At 38.9% G+C, this 13,801-nt stretch overlaps 3 protein-coding genes and 1 non-coding gene across 5 annotated transcripts; 1 reads left to right on the top strand and 3 right to left on the bottom strand.

Moving 5' to 3' along the window:
* Nucleotides 1-446: 446 nt before the first annotated feature.
* On the top strand, nucleotides 447-5,888 carry LOC132186836 (elongator complex protein 1). 2 transcript variants are annotated; one of them, XM_059600930.1, is made up of 5 exons: nucleotides 447-729; nucleotides 809-1,138; nucleotides 1,521-4,564; nucleotides 5,231-5,329; nucleotides 5,430-5,888. In XM_059600930.1, the coding sequence occupies exons 1-5, from the start codon at nucleotides 559-561 to the stop codon at nucleotides 5,743-5,745; spliced, it is 3,960 nt and encodes a 1,319-aa protein (XP_059456913.1). In that variant the 5' UTR covers nucleotides 447-558; the 3' UTR covers nucleotides 5,746-5,888. The 2 variants fall into 2 exon arrangements, with proteins under 2 accessions (XP_059456913.1, XP_059456914.1); XM_059600931.1 differs by having other exon boundaries at nucleotides 809-1,142; nucleotides 1,528-4,564.
* A 553-nt stretch (nucleotides 5,889-6,441) lies between these two features.
* Nucleotides 6,442-6,513, bottom strand: TRNAC-GCA (transfer RNA cysteine (anticodon GCA)). Its single transcript has one exon. It is a non-coding gene; the product is annotated as a tRNA-Cys (tRNA).
* A 184-nt stretch (nucleotides 6,514-6,697) lies between these two features.
* On the bottom strand, nucleotides 6,698-9,616 carry LOC132187677 (pentatricopeptide repeat-containing protein At2g39620). Its single transcript, XM_059602068.1, is given in 2 exon segments — nucleotides 6,698-6,863; nucleotides 6,865-9,616. Coding segments are annotated over 2 exon segments (2,724 nt in total). The 5' UTR covers nucleotides 9,508-9,616; the 3' UTR covers nucleotides 6,698-6,782.
* Nucleotides 9,617-10,973: 1,357 nt separating this feature from the next.
* Nucleotides 10,974-12,690, bottom strand: LOC132188226 (actin-depolymerizing factor 2-like). Its single transcript, XM_059602635.1, has 3 exons — nucleotides 12,579-12,690; nucleotides 11,468-11,733; nucleotides 10,974-11,364 (listed from the first exon to the last, which is right to left on the bottom strand). Exons 1-3 carry the CDS (start codon nucleotides 12,579-12,581, stop codon nucleotides 11,214-11,216), a joined length of 420 nt encoding a protein of 139 aa, XP_059458618.1. The 5' UTR covers nucleotides 12,582-12,690; the 3' UTR covers nucleotides 10,974-11,213.
* Nucleotides 12,691-13,801: the final 1,111 nt, after the last annotated feature.

Raw genomic sequence — 13,801 nt, 5'->3', positions numbered from 1 at the left:
AATAATATTTATCTAAGATCAAGAGAACACTTAACATTTTTTATTTATAATGCGTGTGATTGTAAAGGTTGAATTGTGATTTTACTAACAATAGCTAGGTTTTAAATATCACGTTTTATTAACTCATTTTTGAAATCACTATTTTTTCAAATCACATGTTTAAACCAAACAATTTATAATAAATTAATTGAAATTAGGTTTTAAAACCTTATGATTAAAATTTCAAAAAAAAAAAAAAAGGGTCTAAATTACTTGAGAAACGCTAATAACCAAATTAATATCACTAATTAGCATTTACATAATTAACTTGTATTCATGCCACTGTGTCAGTCAGCTACCTCCTACCTGGGCTCCAATTTCACGAGCTCCAGACAGCCCATTTCTTCGACCACTGGTACCGGCATTTTTTATTTTTTATTTTTTATTTTTTTAAAGTTAGCGTTTGGTACCTCCTCCTAGCGCTTTAAACCCTCAAAACCCCCATTTCATAGAACTAGGGCAGAAGCAGAACACAATTCTCTTCCTCTCTGTGATTTGCTTACCGGGGAGATCGAGAAAATGAACAATCTCAAGCTCTACTCGGAGCTATCTTCAAAACTCGAACTGAACTCAAAGGAAGAAGGTCAAGAAGAAATCCTACTCTTATCGGCCTTCGACATCGAGCGGAGCCGCCTGTTCTTCGCCTCCTCCGCCACTCGCATCTACACCACGCACCTCTCCTCCTTCCAAGTATGCCCTTGCCCGTTCTTCGTTGTTTATTTCATCTGAACCACAGCATTGTCTAAATTTCCTTTTACTGTCCTTGCAGAATGACCGCTCGTGGGGCAAGGCGCCGTTACCTGCGGAGGTGGATTCCGTGGACTTGGAGCCCAGTGACTACATGACTGCCTTGGAGTATCTGATGGAGAAGGAGGCGTTGATAATAGGGACTTGGCATGGGCTCATGTTGCTGCACAGCGTGGACGGCAATGGAACCCAGGTGGTTGGTAGAGTTGAGGGTGGGATCAGGTGCATCGCGCCTAGTCCCGATGGGGATTTGTTGGCTGTCATCAATGGCTTTGGGCAGGTTCTGGTCATGACTCATGATTGGGACTTGTTGTACGAGACTGAGCTAGAGGCTGCCCTTGAAGATTTTGACGTACGTAAGGACCTTTTTTCACTTTTTTGTCTTTTGTTATAATTAGTTTCATGGGTTTGGAGCGTTTGGTTGTTCCAAAATTTCATGCATAGCATGTGCTACTACTATTTGTATAAGGCACGTTTCTTGAGAGTTTGAGACTGATATTGGGTCTTTATTATGAAGTAAACCCCAGCTGAAAAGTCGTCTTTGGGTTAACATGGAAGAAAGAAAAGGGTTATAATTCCATGAATTTATAATTGCTTGGCTGGAATCATTTTCCTAGTTGGACGCTTATCATGTTTCAATTTAGATAACCACTCCTATCGCATATCTCATAGGATGGTTAATTTGGGTTGTTGGTATTGTTTGATTTACTTGGAAATTGAAGTACTGGATTTAGTTTTCAGGTCAACCCACTGTGTTTTCTAGATGTGAGACTCCCATTTCTTGGCGTGGTGATGGGAAATACTTTGCAAAGCTAAGCGAGGATTGTGATTCTAGTACATTGCTTAAGAAGATTAAGGTATGGGAACGGGATACAGGGGAGTTACATGCTACTTCAGAATCAAAGGCATTTATGGGATCAGCTTTAGAATGGATGCCAAGTGGGGCAAAAATTGCGGCTGTTTATGACAGGAAAGCAGATAATCAGTGTCCCTTGATAGCTTTCTTTGAGAGGAACGGGTTGGAAAGAAGCTCGTTCAGCATCAATGAGCAAAGGGATGCAACAATAGAAATTCTGAGGTGGAATTGCTCTTCGGATCTTCTTGCAGCCGTTGTCAGATGTGAAAAACATGATGCTGTAAAGATATGGTTTTTCAGCAATAATCATTGGTACTTAAAGCATGAAATTAGGTACTCGAAGCAGGATGGAGTGAGGTTCATGTGGGACCCAACAAAACCGTTGCAGATGATTTGTTGGACTCTTGGTGGCCATATCACAATTGACAACTTCATCTGGAATACAGCTGTGATGGAGAACTCAATGGCATTAGTTATTGATGATTCCAAGATACTTGTGACTCCCCTTTCTTTGTACCTTATGCCACCTCCTATGTATCTGTTCAATCTGAAATTTCCGAGTGCTGTCCGAGACATATCGTTATATTCCAAGAATTCTAAGAACTGTTTGGCTGCCTTTTTATCGGATGGTTGTTTGTGTGTCATAGAGCTTCCCTCACCTGATACGTGGGAAGAACTAGAAGGCAAACAATTTATTGTTGAAGCTTCCGTTTCTGAGTCTGTATTTGGATCTCTTGTGCATCTTATATGGTTGGATTCACATATACTTCTTACTGTTTCGCATTATGGGTTTAATCATTACGGGTCCAGAACTTCATCAAATGAGGATGGGCTTCTTGGCTTTTATTCACAGGAAATTGAGCTTGTATGCTCTGAGAATCATGTCCCAGGTTTACCAACATGCTCGGGCTGGCATGCAAAAAGTTTGCGTCAAAACTCTCTAGAAGGACTGGTTATTGGAATTGCTTCCAACCCCACCAAAAGCTGTTCGGCATTTATTCAGTTTGATGGTGGAAAACTATTTGAGTATACAACTAGGATAGGAGCTGTGAAACATTCTGATATGAGTTTTTCATCATCTTGCCCTTGGATGAGTGTGGTTTCAGTTGGTGACAGTGGATCATTGAAGCCTTTGCTTTTTGGACTTGATGATCTTGGCAGGTTGCATGTTGGTGGGAGAATATTATGCAACAATTGCAGCAGTTTCTCAGTTTACTCTAATTTAGCTGATCAAGTGATCACACATTTAATTCTTGCAACTAAACAGGATTTGCTCTGTATTGTTGGCATAGGTGATATATTGCATGGAGAATTAGACATGAAATATGAGGACTTCATCCCCACTGGTAACAGGAGAAGAGAAGAAAATAAAAACTTTATACATATATGGGAAAGAGGTGCCAAAGTTGTTGGCGTCCTGCATGGAGATGAAGCTGCTGTCATATTACAAACTACTCGGGGAAACCTGGAATGCATTTATCCTAGAAAATTGGTCTTGGCCTCTATTGTCAATGCGATGGTCGAAGGACGCTTCAAAGACGCACTGCTCATGGTGAGGCGGCATAGAATAGATTTCAATGTCATCGTTGACCATTGTGGTTGGGAAGCGTTTCTCCAATCAGCTGCTGAGTTTGTCAGGCAGGTTTATAATTTGAGCCACATAACTGAGTTTGTTTGTGCCATAAAGAATGAGAATATTACAGAGCGACTGTACAAAGATTTCATATCTTTACCTTGCTCAAAGGACACTGAAGATGTACAAGCTAGGGATTCAAGGGGCCTTGGTGCAAATAACAAGGTTTCTTCTGTCCTGCTGGCCATAAGAAAGGCTCTTGAGGAACAACTACCTGAAAGTCCCGCTAGGGAGCTTTGCATCTTGACCACTCTTGCTCGTAGTGATCCCCCAGCAATTGAAGAAGCTTTGGAGAGAATAAAAGTTACCCGTGAAATGGAATTATCAAGTTCTAACGACCCTAGGAGAAAGTCCTACCCTTCTGCCGAAGAAGCTCTGAAGCATCTCTTGTGGTTATCTGATGCTGAGGTCATATTTGAGGCTGCTTTAGGCCTTTATGATTTGAACCTTGCCGCTATTGTCGCATTGAACTCCCAGCGGGATCCAAAAGAATTTCTTCCATTCCTTCAAGAGTTGGAACAGATGCCAGTTGTGTTAATGCGCTACAATATTGACCTCAGGCTACGTAGGTTTGCAAAAGCTCTCAAACACATTGTTTCTGCAGGAGATGCTCATTATGAAGATTCTATGAACCTCATGAAGAAAAATCCTCAACTGTTTCCTTTGGGACTTCAACTTATCACCAATCCTGCCAAGCGGAAGGAAGTCCTTGAGGCCTGGGGAGATCATCTTAGTGATGAAAAATGTTTTGACGATGCTGCTACAACTTATTTGTGTTGTTCAAGTTTGGAAAAGGCTTTGAAGTCATATCGTGCTTGTAGTAACTGGAGTGGGGTGCTTACAGTTGCCGGGCTCCTTAAGATGGGAAAAGATGAGATAATGCAGCTGTCTCATGAGCTTTCTGAAGAACTTCAAGCTCTTGGTAAACCAGGGGAAGCTGCCAAAATTGCTCTGGAGTACTGTGGAGATGTAAATAGGGGGGTGAATTTGTTGATTAGTGCAAGAGACTGGGAGGAGGCTTTGAGGGTTGCATTTTTGCACAGGAGAGAAGATTTAATCTCTGAAGTAAAGAATGCATCTTTGGAATGTGCAAGCATGCTAATAGGTGAATACGAGGAAGGTTTGGAGAAAGTGGGGAAGTATCTGGCCCGCTACTTAGCTGTTCGACAGAGAAGATTACTTCTTGCTGCAAAGGTCCGGTCAGAGGAACGGTCAATGAGTGATCTTGATGATGATGCTGCTTCAGAGGCTAGCAGTAATTTCAGTGGAATGAGTGCTTACACCACAGGGTATGCCTTTATACTTTCATGTCATATAACTTTGCCTCCATAGTGCATTATTTTTCAATAGAGTTGTTGGTTCTATGCAGTTCTTTATTGGCTATTTAGTAAAGCCCATTGGTCACATTCTTCATTAGTAGGCAGTGCTCTGCATGCTTGTGCGTTGCTATGTCTGTTATTTGATTTTGTAACCATGGCCTAGGGCCTGGAAATCTTCCATAAAAATCTCGGCTTTATCATCTAAACTACAGTTTCCAATAAAATGATGTTTTTTAATATGAAAGATAAGTTTTTATAGAAGTGATGATCCGGCATTATCATGTTCTATCATGAGTGCGCTATTTTACTGGCTATTATACACTATTCTTTGATTTAACACTCGCATTTCCTTGGGAAATTTCTCCTTTTTTGTCCTTCTCACTAGCTTGTTGAACCAGGTTCCAGCTTTACCCTGCCCCGGCAATTCCATGTGTAATTTTTGCCTAGCTTGTCTACTAACATTAATACTCATACTTGTTAATGACTACTTAGGGAAGAGACGATATTAGATAACAAGGTTGTTGCATGTTTTGTTTGTTGACTTTTAAGAGATGGGCTAACACTGGCAATATCATTGCAATCATTTCTGATATCAACCTTAGTTAGTTCAAGTGGTTGCTTTCATTTCATGAGCAGGTCCAGGAAGAGCACCACCTCTTCCATCATCTCAAGTGCAACTAGCAAGGCCAGAGACATGAGACGCCAGAGGAAGAGAGGAAAAATCCGTCCTGGAAGGTATTTGAGTATTGTATTTTTATAATCTCTTTTCCTCTTTTGCTACAGTTTTGTCTTCAGTCACAATCTCATGCACGAAATAATTGCTCTACATTTGTAGCCCTGGTGAGGAGCTGGCTCTGGCAGAGCATTTGAAGGGCATGTCTCTAACAGCTGGAGCAAGGCGTGAGCTTAAATCTTTACTGCTTTCCCTTGTAATGCTTGGCGAGGAAGAAATCGCGAGGAAGCTGCAACGTGCTGGCGAGAACTTTCAACTGTCTCAAATGGCAGCATTTCAACTAGCTGAAGATACAATGTCCAGTGATCGCATAGATGAGCATGCACATACTTTGGAGCACTACATCGTAAAAGTGAGGACCGAAGTGCAAAATTCAGAGGCCTTCTCGTGGCGGTCTAAAATATTTATTTCTCCTTAATAGATGTGATTAGTGATCAGTTTTACCTGATAATTCATCTGGGTTTAGCCCGGACGTGTCGGTTTGTGTTTTACTGAATCGGACATGCCTGACAATATAAAGTTTTGTTCTCTGCCCCTAACGCAACCCCTGATTTTTACGCATCGTAGAGGATCACTGCTGCTTCTTTTTTGGTGGGTTGGCTTAGATGGGTTTTCGAGTTAAGGAGATTTTTTACAAAATTTATTGATATAACTGCATCCATAAGTAAATTCCACGTCTCATTTGACTGTAAGATGCTTAAAGAAGCAAATCCTTGAAGGAAAGAAAAATCAAACAGGGGTTATCTCAAAGAGGGTTGACACATTTTGTGAAAGAAGTTTGATACGAACACAACACAAACCTAACTCATGGCCAACTTCTCTTCTATGTGTAACAAAAATTTGAATTTTAAATCAAACAAATTGTATTTTTTTCTAAATTTTCAGAATCCTAAAATTCTCTTTATCAATTTTTTTATTTAAAAAATGATACGTAGAAAAAAAGTTTAATTTATGTTGTGATCTTAACATTTTCCTTCGTGGAATCGGAGTTTAACACGTAATAGTCTTAAACGTCAAATTCTCAATTAGGCGTTGTGGGTTTTGTTTTTGTGTTGTGTATGTTCCCGTGACCCGTCATTGTTGGTGGAGAGAAAAAGCAAAAAGAACAACAAAGAGGGCCCAACCGGGTTCGAACCGGTGACCTCTTGATCTGCAGTCAAATGCTCTACCACTGAGCTATGGACCCTTGTTGACAACTTATCCTATATTTTTTATTTATCATAAAGTAACAACCCTATAGCTGACCCAAGCATCCCCGCTATGCCTCAAACTTCTACTAGCGTTCCAGAATTATTATTTTTTATTTACAACTGCCTTGAAGAAACAAAAATATAGGAAAATTATTTTCCTGGACACAAAATTGGCAGGAAAAGGCTTCTGTTTTTTTTTTTTTTTCCTCTAGTAAGTCATATACATAGCTCCTCTCAGGCATTCACCTTTCATTTTCTAAAAGAATTACTCCAAAGCAGAAGCATGTTCAAATTGCAAGTGGCTCAGCCTCCTTTCACCGGCTCTGAATGCATGGACCTTGTTTTTTAATCTCAACCCAACTACATCCTGGGGTTTTCTTCAACGCAGACTCATTCATCCTATACCTTGTGCTGCCCTCATCACCCCACCTACCACATTCAGCAAATATACTTGATAAAACTACGTGATTCGTTGGGTTTTCAGGTTCAAGTTTAACAAGCTGTTGCAGCGCAACTTCTCCCAACTTGATATAAGAATGCATTTTACAAGCACCCAATAAGGCTCCCCAAACTCCAGCATCAGGCTCTATTGGCATTGTCCTAATCAAAATCAATATCTCATCAAATAACCCAGCATGCCCAAGAAGATCTACCATGCAAGCATAGTGTTCCAGCGCTGGATGAAGATGGTGCTTTTGATGCATGGACTCAAAAATCTTCCTTCCTTCTTCTATCAAGCCTGCATGCCTACAAGCAGACAAAACATTGATGAAAGACACAAAATCAACTTGAACACGACTCTCTTGCATAAGAGAGAAAAGTGCAATGGCACTGTCGCCTTGCCCATGCACTGCATACCCTGCAAGCATTGCATTCCATGAAACTGTGTTTCTGTTTTCCATCTCATTAAAACATTTCTCTGAAGAATCGAGCCTCCCACATTTAGCATACATATCAATAAGACTATTCCCAACTGGTGTATTAGACAGAAATCCCATCCGGATAATGCTGGCATGAAAAGCCATGCCTTCACATAAGGCAGCCAAATATGCCACTGCCGGAAGGATACTCACAAATGTGACTAAGTTAGGCCGAAAGTTCTCCAATTTCATCAGGAAAAAGGCGGACATAGCTTTCTTCGCACGTCCGTTCTGTAGGTATCCTCCAATTATTACATTCCAAGATACTTCATCCTTAGCAAACTCCATTTTGTAGAACAAGAATTCAGCGGAGGAAAGCCGTCCACATTTTGCGTACATGTCAATGAGAGCATTCCTTACAGGACAGTCAAATTCAAATCCAGTCCTTATAATTTGCCCATGAACGCAGCGGCCTTGGTGTAGGTCATTTAACAGAGAAAAAGCATGGAGCAAACCCACCATGGCTCCTGCATCTGGGTGTACTCCAGATAGCTGTAATTTAAGGAACATTTCCATCGCATGGTATGGGTCACCAATCTGTGCATACCCATTTATTAAAACATTCCATGTCACGGCATCTTTACACGGCATTCTATTGAAAACGTTCAGTGCCGAAGTAAATAATCCCCATCTCGAATACATGGATACTAGGGCTGTTCCTGTTGAAATAACAGAATGAAAGTCAGCCTTAATAGCATAGCAGTGCACACTTTTGCCTAATCTTGTAGACGACAGTTCTGCACATGCTGGAAGGATACTCAGCAGAGTTACGTTCTCTGGTTTCGTATTGTCATTCTGCATATCTCGAAATAGAGACAATGCTTCTTCGAGGTAACCAGATTGGACACAAGCAGATATAAAAGCAGACCAAGCAACTAGATCCCTCCGCTGAAGTCCCTTGAACAATTGTTTGGCCTTCTCTAATTCTCCGCACTTTGCATACATGGTCATGATAGGAGTAGCAACCAAAACATCTGAATCTATCCCTTGTTGAATAGCAAAATCATGGATCTCCTTCCCTTTCTCTAGATTTCTCATCTCTGCAGCAGCCAATAGAACACTTACAGCAGACAACTTATCAATCTTAAGATTCTCTTCTTTCATCCTATCAAATAACTTCAAAACCTCAAGGAAAAACCCATTAAACACGTAGCCTGCCATCATTGTCTTCCACGACACATCATCTCGCCCCCGCATCTGATCAAAAACCCGGCGAGCAGCTATTGCGTCTCCACACTTGGAGTACATATCTATCAACCCATTTGAAACGGCAGAACGAAAATTCCTCCTAACCACATATCCATGAATAGACCTACAAGAATCAATATCTGCTAAACTTGAAACAGCTGGAACCAAGTTCAACAAGCTCACTGAGTCGGGCTTAACACCCCCCAACTGCATACTCCAAAAATATCCAAACGCCTCACGAGGATCCTCACTTTGTGACAACCCTGCAATCATTGTGTTCCAAGCCACCACATCCTTCTTCGGCAAACAATCAAACACCTCTCTTGCACTTTTCAAATCACCCATTTTACAGTACATATCAACAAGACCAGTCCCTATAAACACATCACATTCTAGTCGCCTACGGGCAATTTCACGGTGAACCAGGACACCCTCCTGCAAGTCTAAAGCACCGGTACAAGCTTTCAAAACAAAAGTGAAGGTATACTTGTCAGGTTCATGTCCTTCCCCTAACATGCAATGGTACATATTGAGAGCTTCCTTGCATTGGTTTGACCTCGCATAAGCTCTTATCATTGAATTCCACAAAGTAACAGATGGGTTTGGCGTGAATTCGAAAACGGAGCGAGCAAAAACACATTTGTTAAACAAAGAGTATGAATTGATGAGATGGGAAAGTGTGTCGTGGTCTTCACCGATGCCTGAGACTATCAAACGGCCATGGACTTGAAGCATTGATTTGAGGTACTTGCATGACGAAAGGAGACGAAGGTAATGGGTGTAATTTGTTAAACTATGGGCTTGGGAGGGTAAAGATGGGATTTGGGAAGCAGTTGCTGCGAGTGCATGGTATGATCTATGCAGTGCATAGTTCACTCTCATCGTTCTTTATTTTTATGTATGATCTACGCAGTGCATAGTTCACTCTCGCCCATTGTGAAAAATTCTTTATTGTTGTCTTTCACAGGAGTTTGGCTTGTGTCTTCGTCTGTGTGGCTGATCATCCTCTCTATGAGATTTTAATGTTAAACACAATATAAATTATATAATAATGAGATTTTAGATTTCAACGGATCTTCTTTGTTCCAAGTGTGTTTATCTGTCTTTCAAATATAGATCATCTTCTATTTAGTTACTAAGATTCACTATTTTATTGTTTGATTGTTTTGTATCTATTGATTTGCTTATTTATGTTATATAATATAATAGACCAGGTTTTTTTTTTCCTTTACGACGAAATGAGATTGATTGCCTTATTATTATTAATTATTATAGATTGATAATGATTAATGAGTTAATAATACCTTCTTACAGAATATGAAAACGTGTTGAAGAAGATAATAAAATGTTGGGTAACGTTAAACACACTTTCTTATGTGATTTTTAAAAGTAAAATTAAATTTGAGATAAATTATAATTAAATTTTAATCGATGATAATTTTAAAAATTACCTCATAACATATTATATAAATGTGAGATAAAAATCTACTTCGTGGGAACAATGTTGGGCAAAATATTTTTCTTTATTTTGTTTAGAGCTTGCATTATATAGAAGTCCGTAGTTAGACACCCAAACCACTCTTTTGTTTTAAAAAACATGTGCAATTGAGTTATACTTTACAAGTTTACCGAACAATTTATTAAATTAACGTGTTCAAAACATATAATTTTTCACAGCCATTTTAAATTTACATGTTGCGTCCTCTTTTCAAATGGGAGAAAATGAGAGGCTCCTCAATAAAAGGGAAGCCGATCTCTTTCTAAAAATCAAGTATATTTTTAACATGTGTTGGTTAAATAAAATTCCTGAAAAAAAAAATACCCTTCGCTAAATCTAATAACAATAAATGGAGCAACAAATCTTGCAAATGACCCTTGGTGGATCAACGAGCTAGAAAAATCTAACTAGGACAGGGGTCAAGTTTGTGTTCGTTCATCATGTGTATGGGTTAGCAGATCACAAGGCTGTCCACAGGACCATAGCTTTGAAGGCAAAGAAAGATGCTTAAAGCTTCTCATCGTACCCCCACAGATAAAACTGATCAACAGAATATTTCCACCACCTACCCGCGGGCAAGAAGAAAGAAGGGGTTCAAAATACCAATACCAGCAGTGATCCACCCTAGGGGCAGCTGATGAAAACACATCTCACTATCTCAGACTGATCAAACAGTATTAGGCCATCAAAGCATAAAAATAGGTATAGAGAGATGTAAACTCTTTCAATGGCCCACAAACCAACCATAAAAATAGGTCAACACATTCAATTTTAAGAAAACGGAACCAAGGAATCAATTCAGTATAAGGAAAGGCAAAAGAATAGCCTGATCTACAATACAATATAGGGCTCACATAAGCAAACAACTGAAATTGATATGCACCCTCATAATCCGGGATATAATCAGTGTGTATAAATTCACACTACTAAGTAATAAGCCAATAAAACCACAGACGATTCACCGTGTTTTAAATGTAAAAAAAAAAACAAGCCATTCTCAGAGTATTAAAGCAAGTTCAAAGTTCCACGACCTATAGACATTGAACTGGATAGTTGGAGAGATCTCCGTTGCATAGCACGCACTTTACATTCAATTAGTGCGGCTTCTAATAACATCAAGGCCCATCTCAGTAGGATCAGTAGCTTGCAACTCTATCTGAATACCATCCAATTCTCTCTTAAACCTGTCCTTGGAGCTTGCATAAATCATCTTGCTTCTCACCTTTGAAGTATCAGGGGACCTTCATGTAAATTATTTAATGAATCAGTCAAAATACACAACAATATCAGATAATGGAAGATGAAGAACATTGTAAACTTCAAACCACTCTAAATATATATTACCAAGCAATGAAAACAATCCTGCTCCTCGGGACATTCTCTTCTGTCACAAAATCAAAGTCATAGACAGCATATCGGCACTCATCAGCGGGAAGGCTTGCAGAGAAAACCTCGTAACTATCAGTTGGCTCACCAAGCTTCTCCACAACAACCTCCTTTTGCTTCTCTTCAATCTTGTAAACAATGAAGCGGTAAGTCCTTTTTGCCTTCAGTTCTAAAAACTTTAGCTTGCAGTCGTCGTGTACAGCCATCCCAGATGCTGCGTTTGCCTGCAATATTGGATGAAATACTAGCAAGCATCAACTACCAACTATCTGAAATCTACATTTCCACACTAAACATCGACAAAAAGTGCCCACTCTACACCCCCACCAATTCTTTCATGCACAAAACAACCAAATTCTGAAATTCATCCCAAATAATCAAACAACTTGCAACATTATCCGCCAGTCAAAAATCCCATGATGACCACACAAATGCATAAACAACAATACAAGGTCCTTATTTTTTTTTATTTATTTATTTTTTTTTTTCAACTACCCAACATTCACTGCAATTCAAAAGTGGTCAGAATTTATCATAACATTAACCACAGTTGCACAAAAAAAATAAAAAGTGGTCAGAATTTATCAACTATCAAGCTAGGCAGAGCAAACTAGGAAAATCAAGTGCCACGGCAATTCATTAAAGCACAAAAACAGTCACAGAACAATCAACCGACTTGAGATTAGCCATCAAACATTCCCTGTGTGCGCGCGCGTAGATACACAAAAACAGAATACATACGTACACAAACGCATACAAGTGCATAGAACATACTGCATATGATCGTCACCGACTAAAGAGCATAAGCCAACAGATCAGCGAAGACCCGAAGGTTCAAGGGAAAAAAATCAAACCAATGATCAAATCAGAGTCAGTTCAGAAAAGTAACCTCACAAACCCTAACTAAACTCCTAATCCACTCAAAAGGCCCAGAGATTCCACACAAACCAACAAAAATTCTTACAGATCCAACGCAAGAAACAATTTAACCGAAATAATAAATACTAAAATCAAAATATAAATTAGTCATTAGAAAGAAGCTCTAAAGTGAAGTAGTCAAAGTACTCACCATTTCTTTTTCCCGAGAAAATATCGGAGGAGAAGGGAGGAGAAAATCTAGGGCTTAGAGAGAGAGAGAGAGAGAGAGAGAGAGGGGTGGGGGGTGTAAAGATAGATGGATTGGAATTGGGAAATGAGGAAAGGATTCTTCAAGTATGGTGGCTCTTGCTAACGTGACGGCTGTGGTCGGGGTGGCGAGTGTTGACCCACTGATCTGGTGCCACGTCATGTGCGGTGAGGGGTTAGGCTGGCTTTCCGTCACGCAAAGGGACTACTATGTTTACTGTGGGCTATTGGCCCAACCCAAAATTTTCGTTCCCCTTATTATTTCCTTGTTGCTTGATGATCTTGATGGTCAATTGGGTTTAATTCTCGGATCCCGTTCATTGATAATTTTTTTTTTTTTTTTTTTTAACAATTCAGACAATAAATGTGAGAAAGTATATGATCGTGAAATTATCGGCAAGTAGTTCAAACTTTGCTTGGACAGGTAAGTCACATATAAGCTCTTTCGAGTAATGCTAGGTATCATTTTTTTATCCTTTTAAAATCTTTTTAAAACTGATGTGGCTTTCAAAATCACCATTAGATCAAAATTTAAATATGATTCATTTAAAATTTAATGGTAATTTTAAAAGTCACGTCAGCTTTAAGAAGATTTTAAGAGTATAAAAAGATGACGCTTAGCATTACTCAAGCTCTTTCACATCTAACAATTCAGACAACAAAATTGATGTAAATTTTTATAATGGGGATGAATTTAGTCCTCCTTATAACACTACTCATTTATCATTAATTCTTTCTATTTGTTAGATAATTTAAGTCTATGCTTGTTTTTTGTTCTTAAGTCGAAGACATTTACAAACAATTTAAAACATAAAAATTATTTTTATTTTTTATGTCACGGGAAAACATTTTTAAAAATAATAATAATAAAAAAAACCACAAAGGTAAATTTGGAGCACTCTTCTATCCTATTTATGCAAAATATGTATTTAAGTAATGGGGATGGGATTGGCCCAAATACTATTCATCACCATTTCCCAAAAAAATCAACATCAAAACATTCTAACTTTTTCACTTTTAATATCAAATCATTCACTTTTTATTATTATTCAAATAAAAAAATCACTACAAAACAAAACTTTTTCATTTTTTCATACCACTTTTTCATTTTTTTTATACCAAACATTCTTACTTTTTTCACATCAACTACAGTGTTTAGGCCATCCC

Source organism: Corylus avellana, chromosome ca7, assembly GCF_901000735.1.
Source record: "Corylus avellana chromosome ca7, CavTom2PMs-1.0".
In the NCBI taxonomy this organism is placed as follows: Eukaryota; Viridiplantae; Streptophyta; class Magnoliopsida; order Fagales; family Betulaceae; genus Corylus; species Corylus avellana.
Note: the sequence above shows the minus strand (reverse complement) of the source record. Positions and strands in the feature narration are given on the sequence as shown.

Bases quoted from the DNA above. Each gene is read 5' to 3' on its own strand.
- LOC132186836 (XM_059600930.1), top strand. From the start codon at position 559: ATGAACAATCTCAAGCTCTACTCGGAGCTATCTTCAAAACTCGAACTG. The intron at 1,139-1,520 runs GTACGTAAGGAC...TACTGGATTTAG, and splicing joins CTGCCCTTGAAGATTTTGAC to TTTTCAGGTCAACCCACTGT. The intron at 5,330-5,429 runs GTATTTGAGTAT...CTACATTTGTAG, and splicing joins GGAAAAATCCGTCCTGGAAG to CCCTGGTGAGGAGCTGGCTC.
- LOC132188226 (XM_059602635.1), bottom strand. The intron at 11,365-11,467 runs GTAATATATATT...ATTTACATGAAG, and splicing joins AGGATTGTTTTCATTGCTTG to GTCCCCTGATACTTCAAAGG.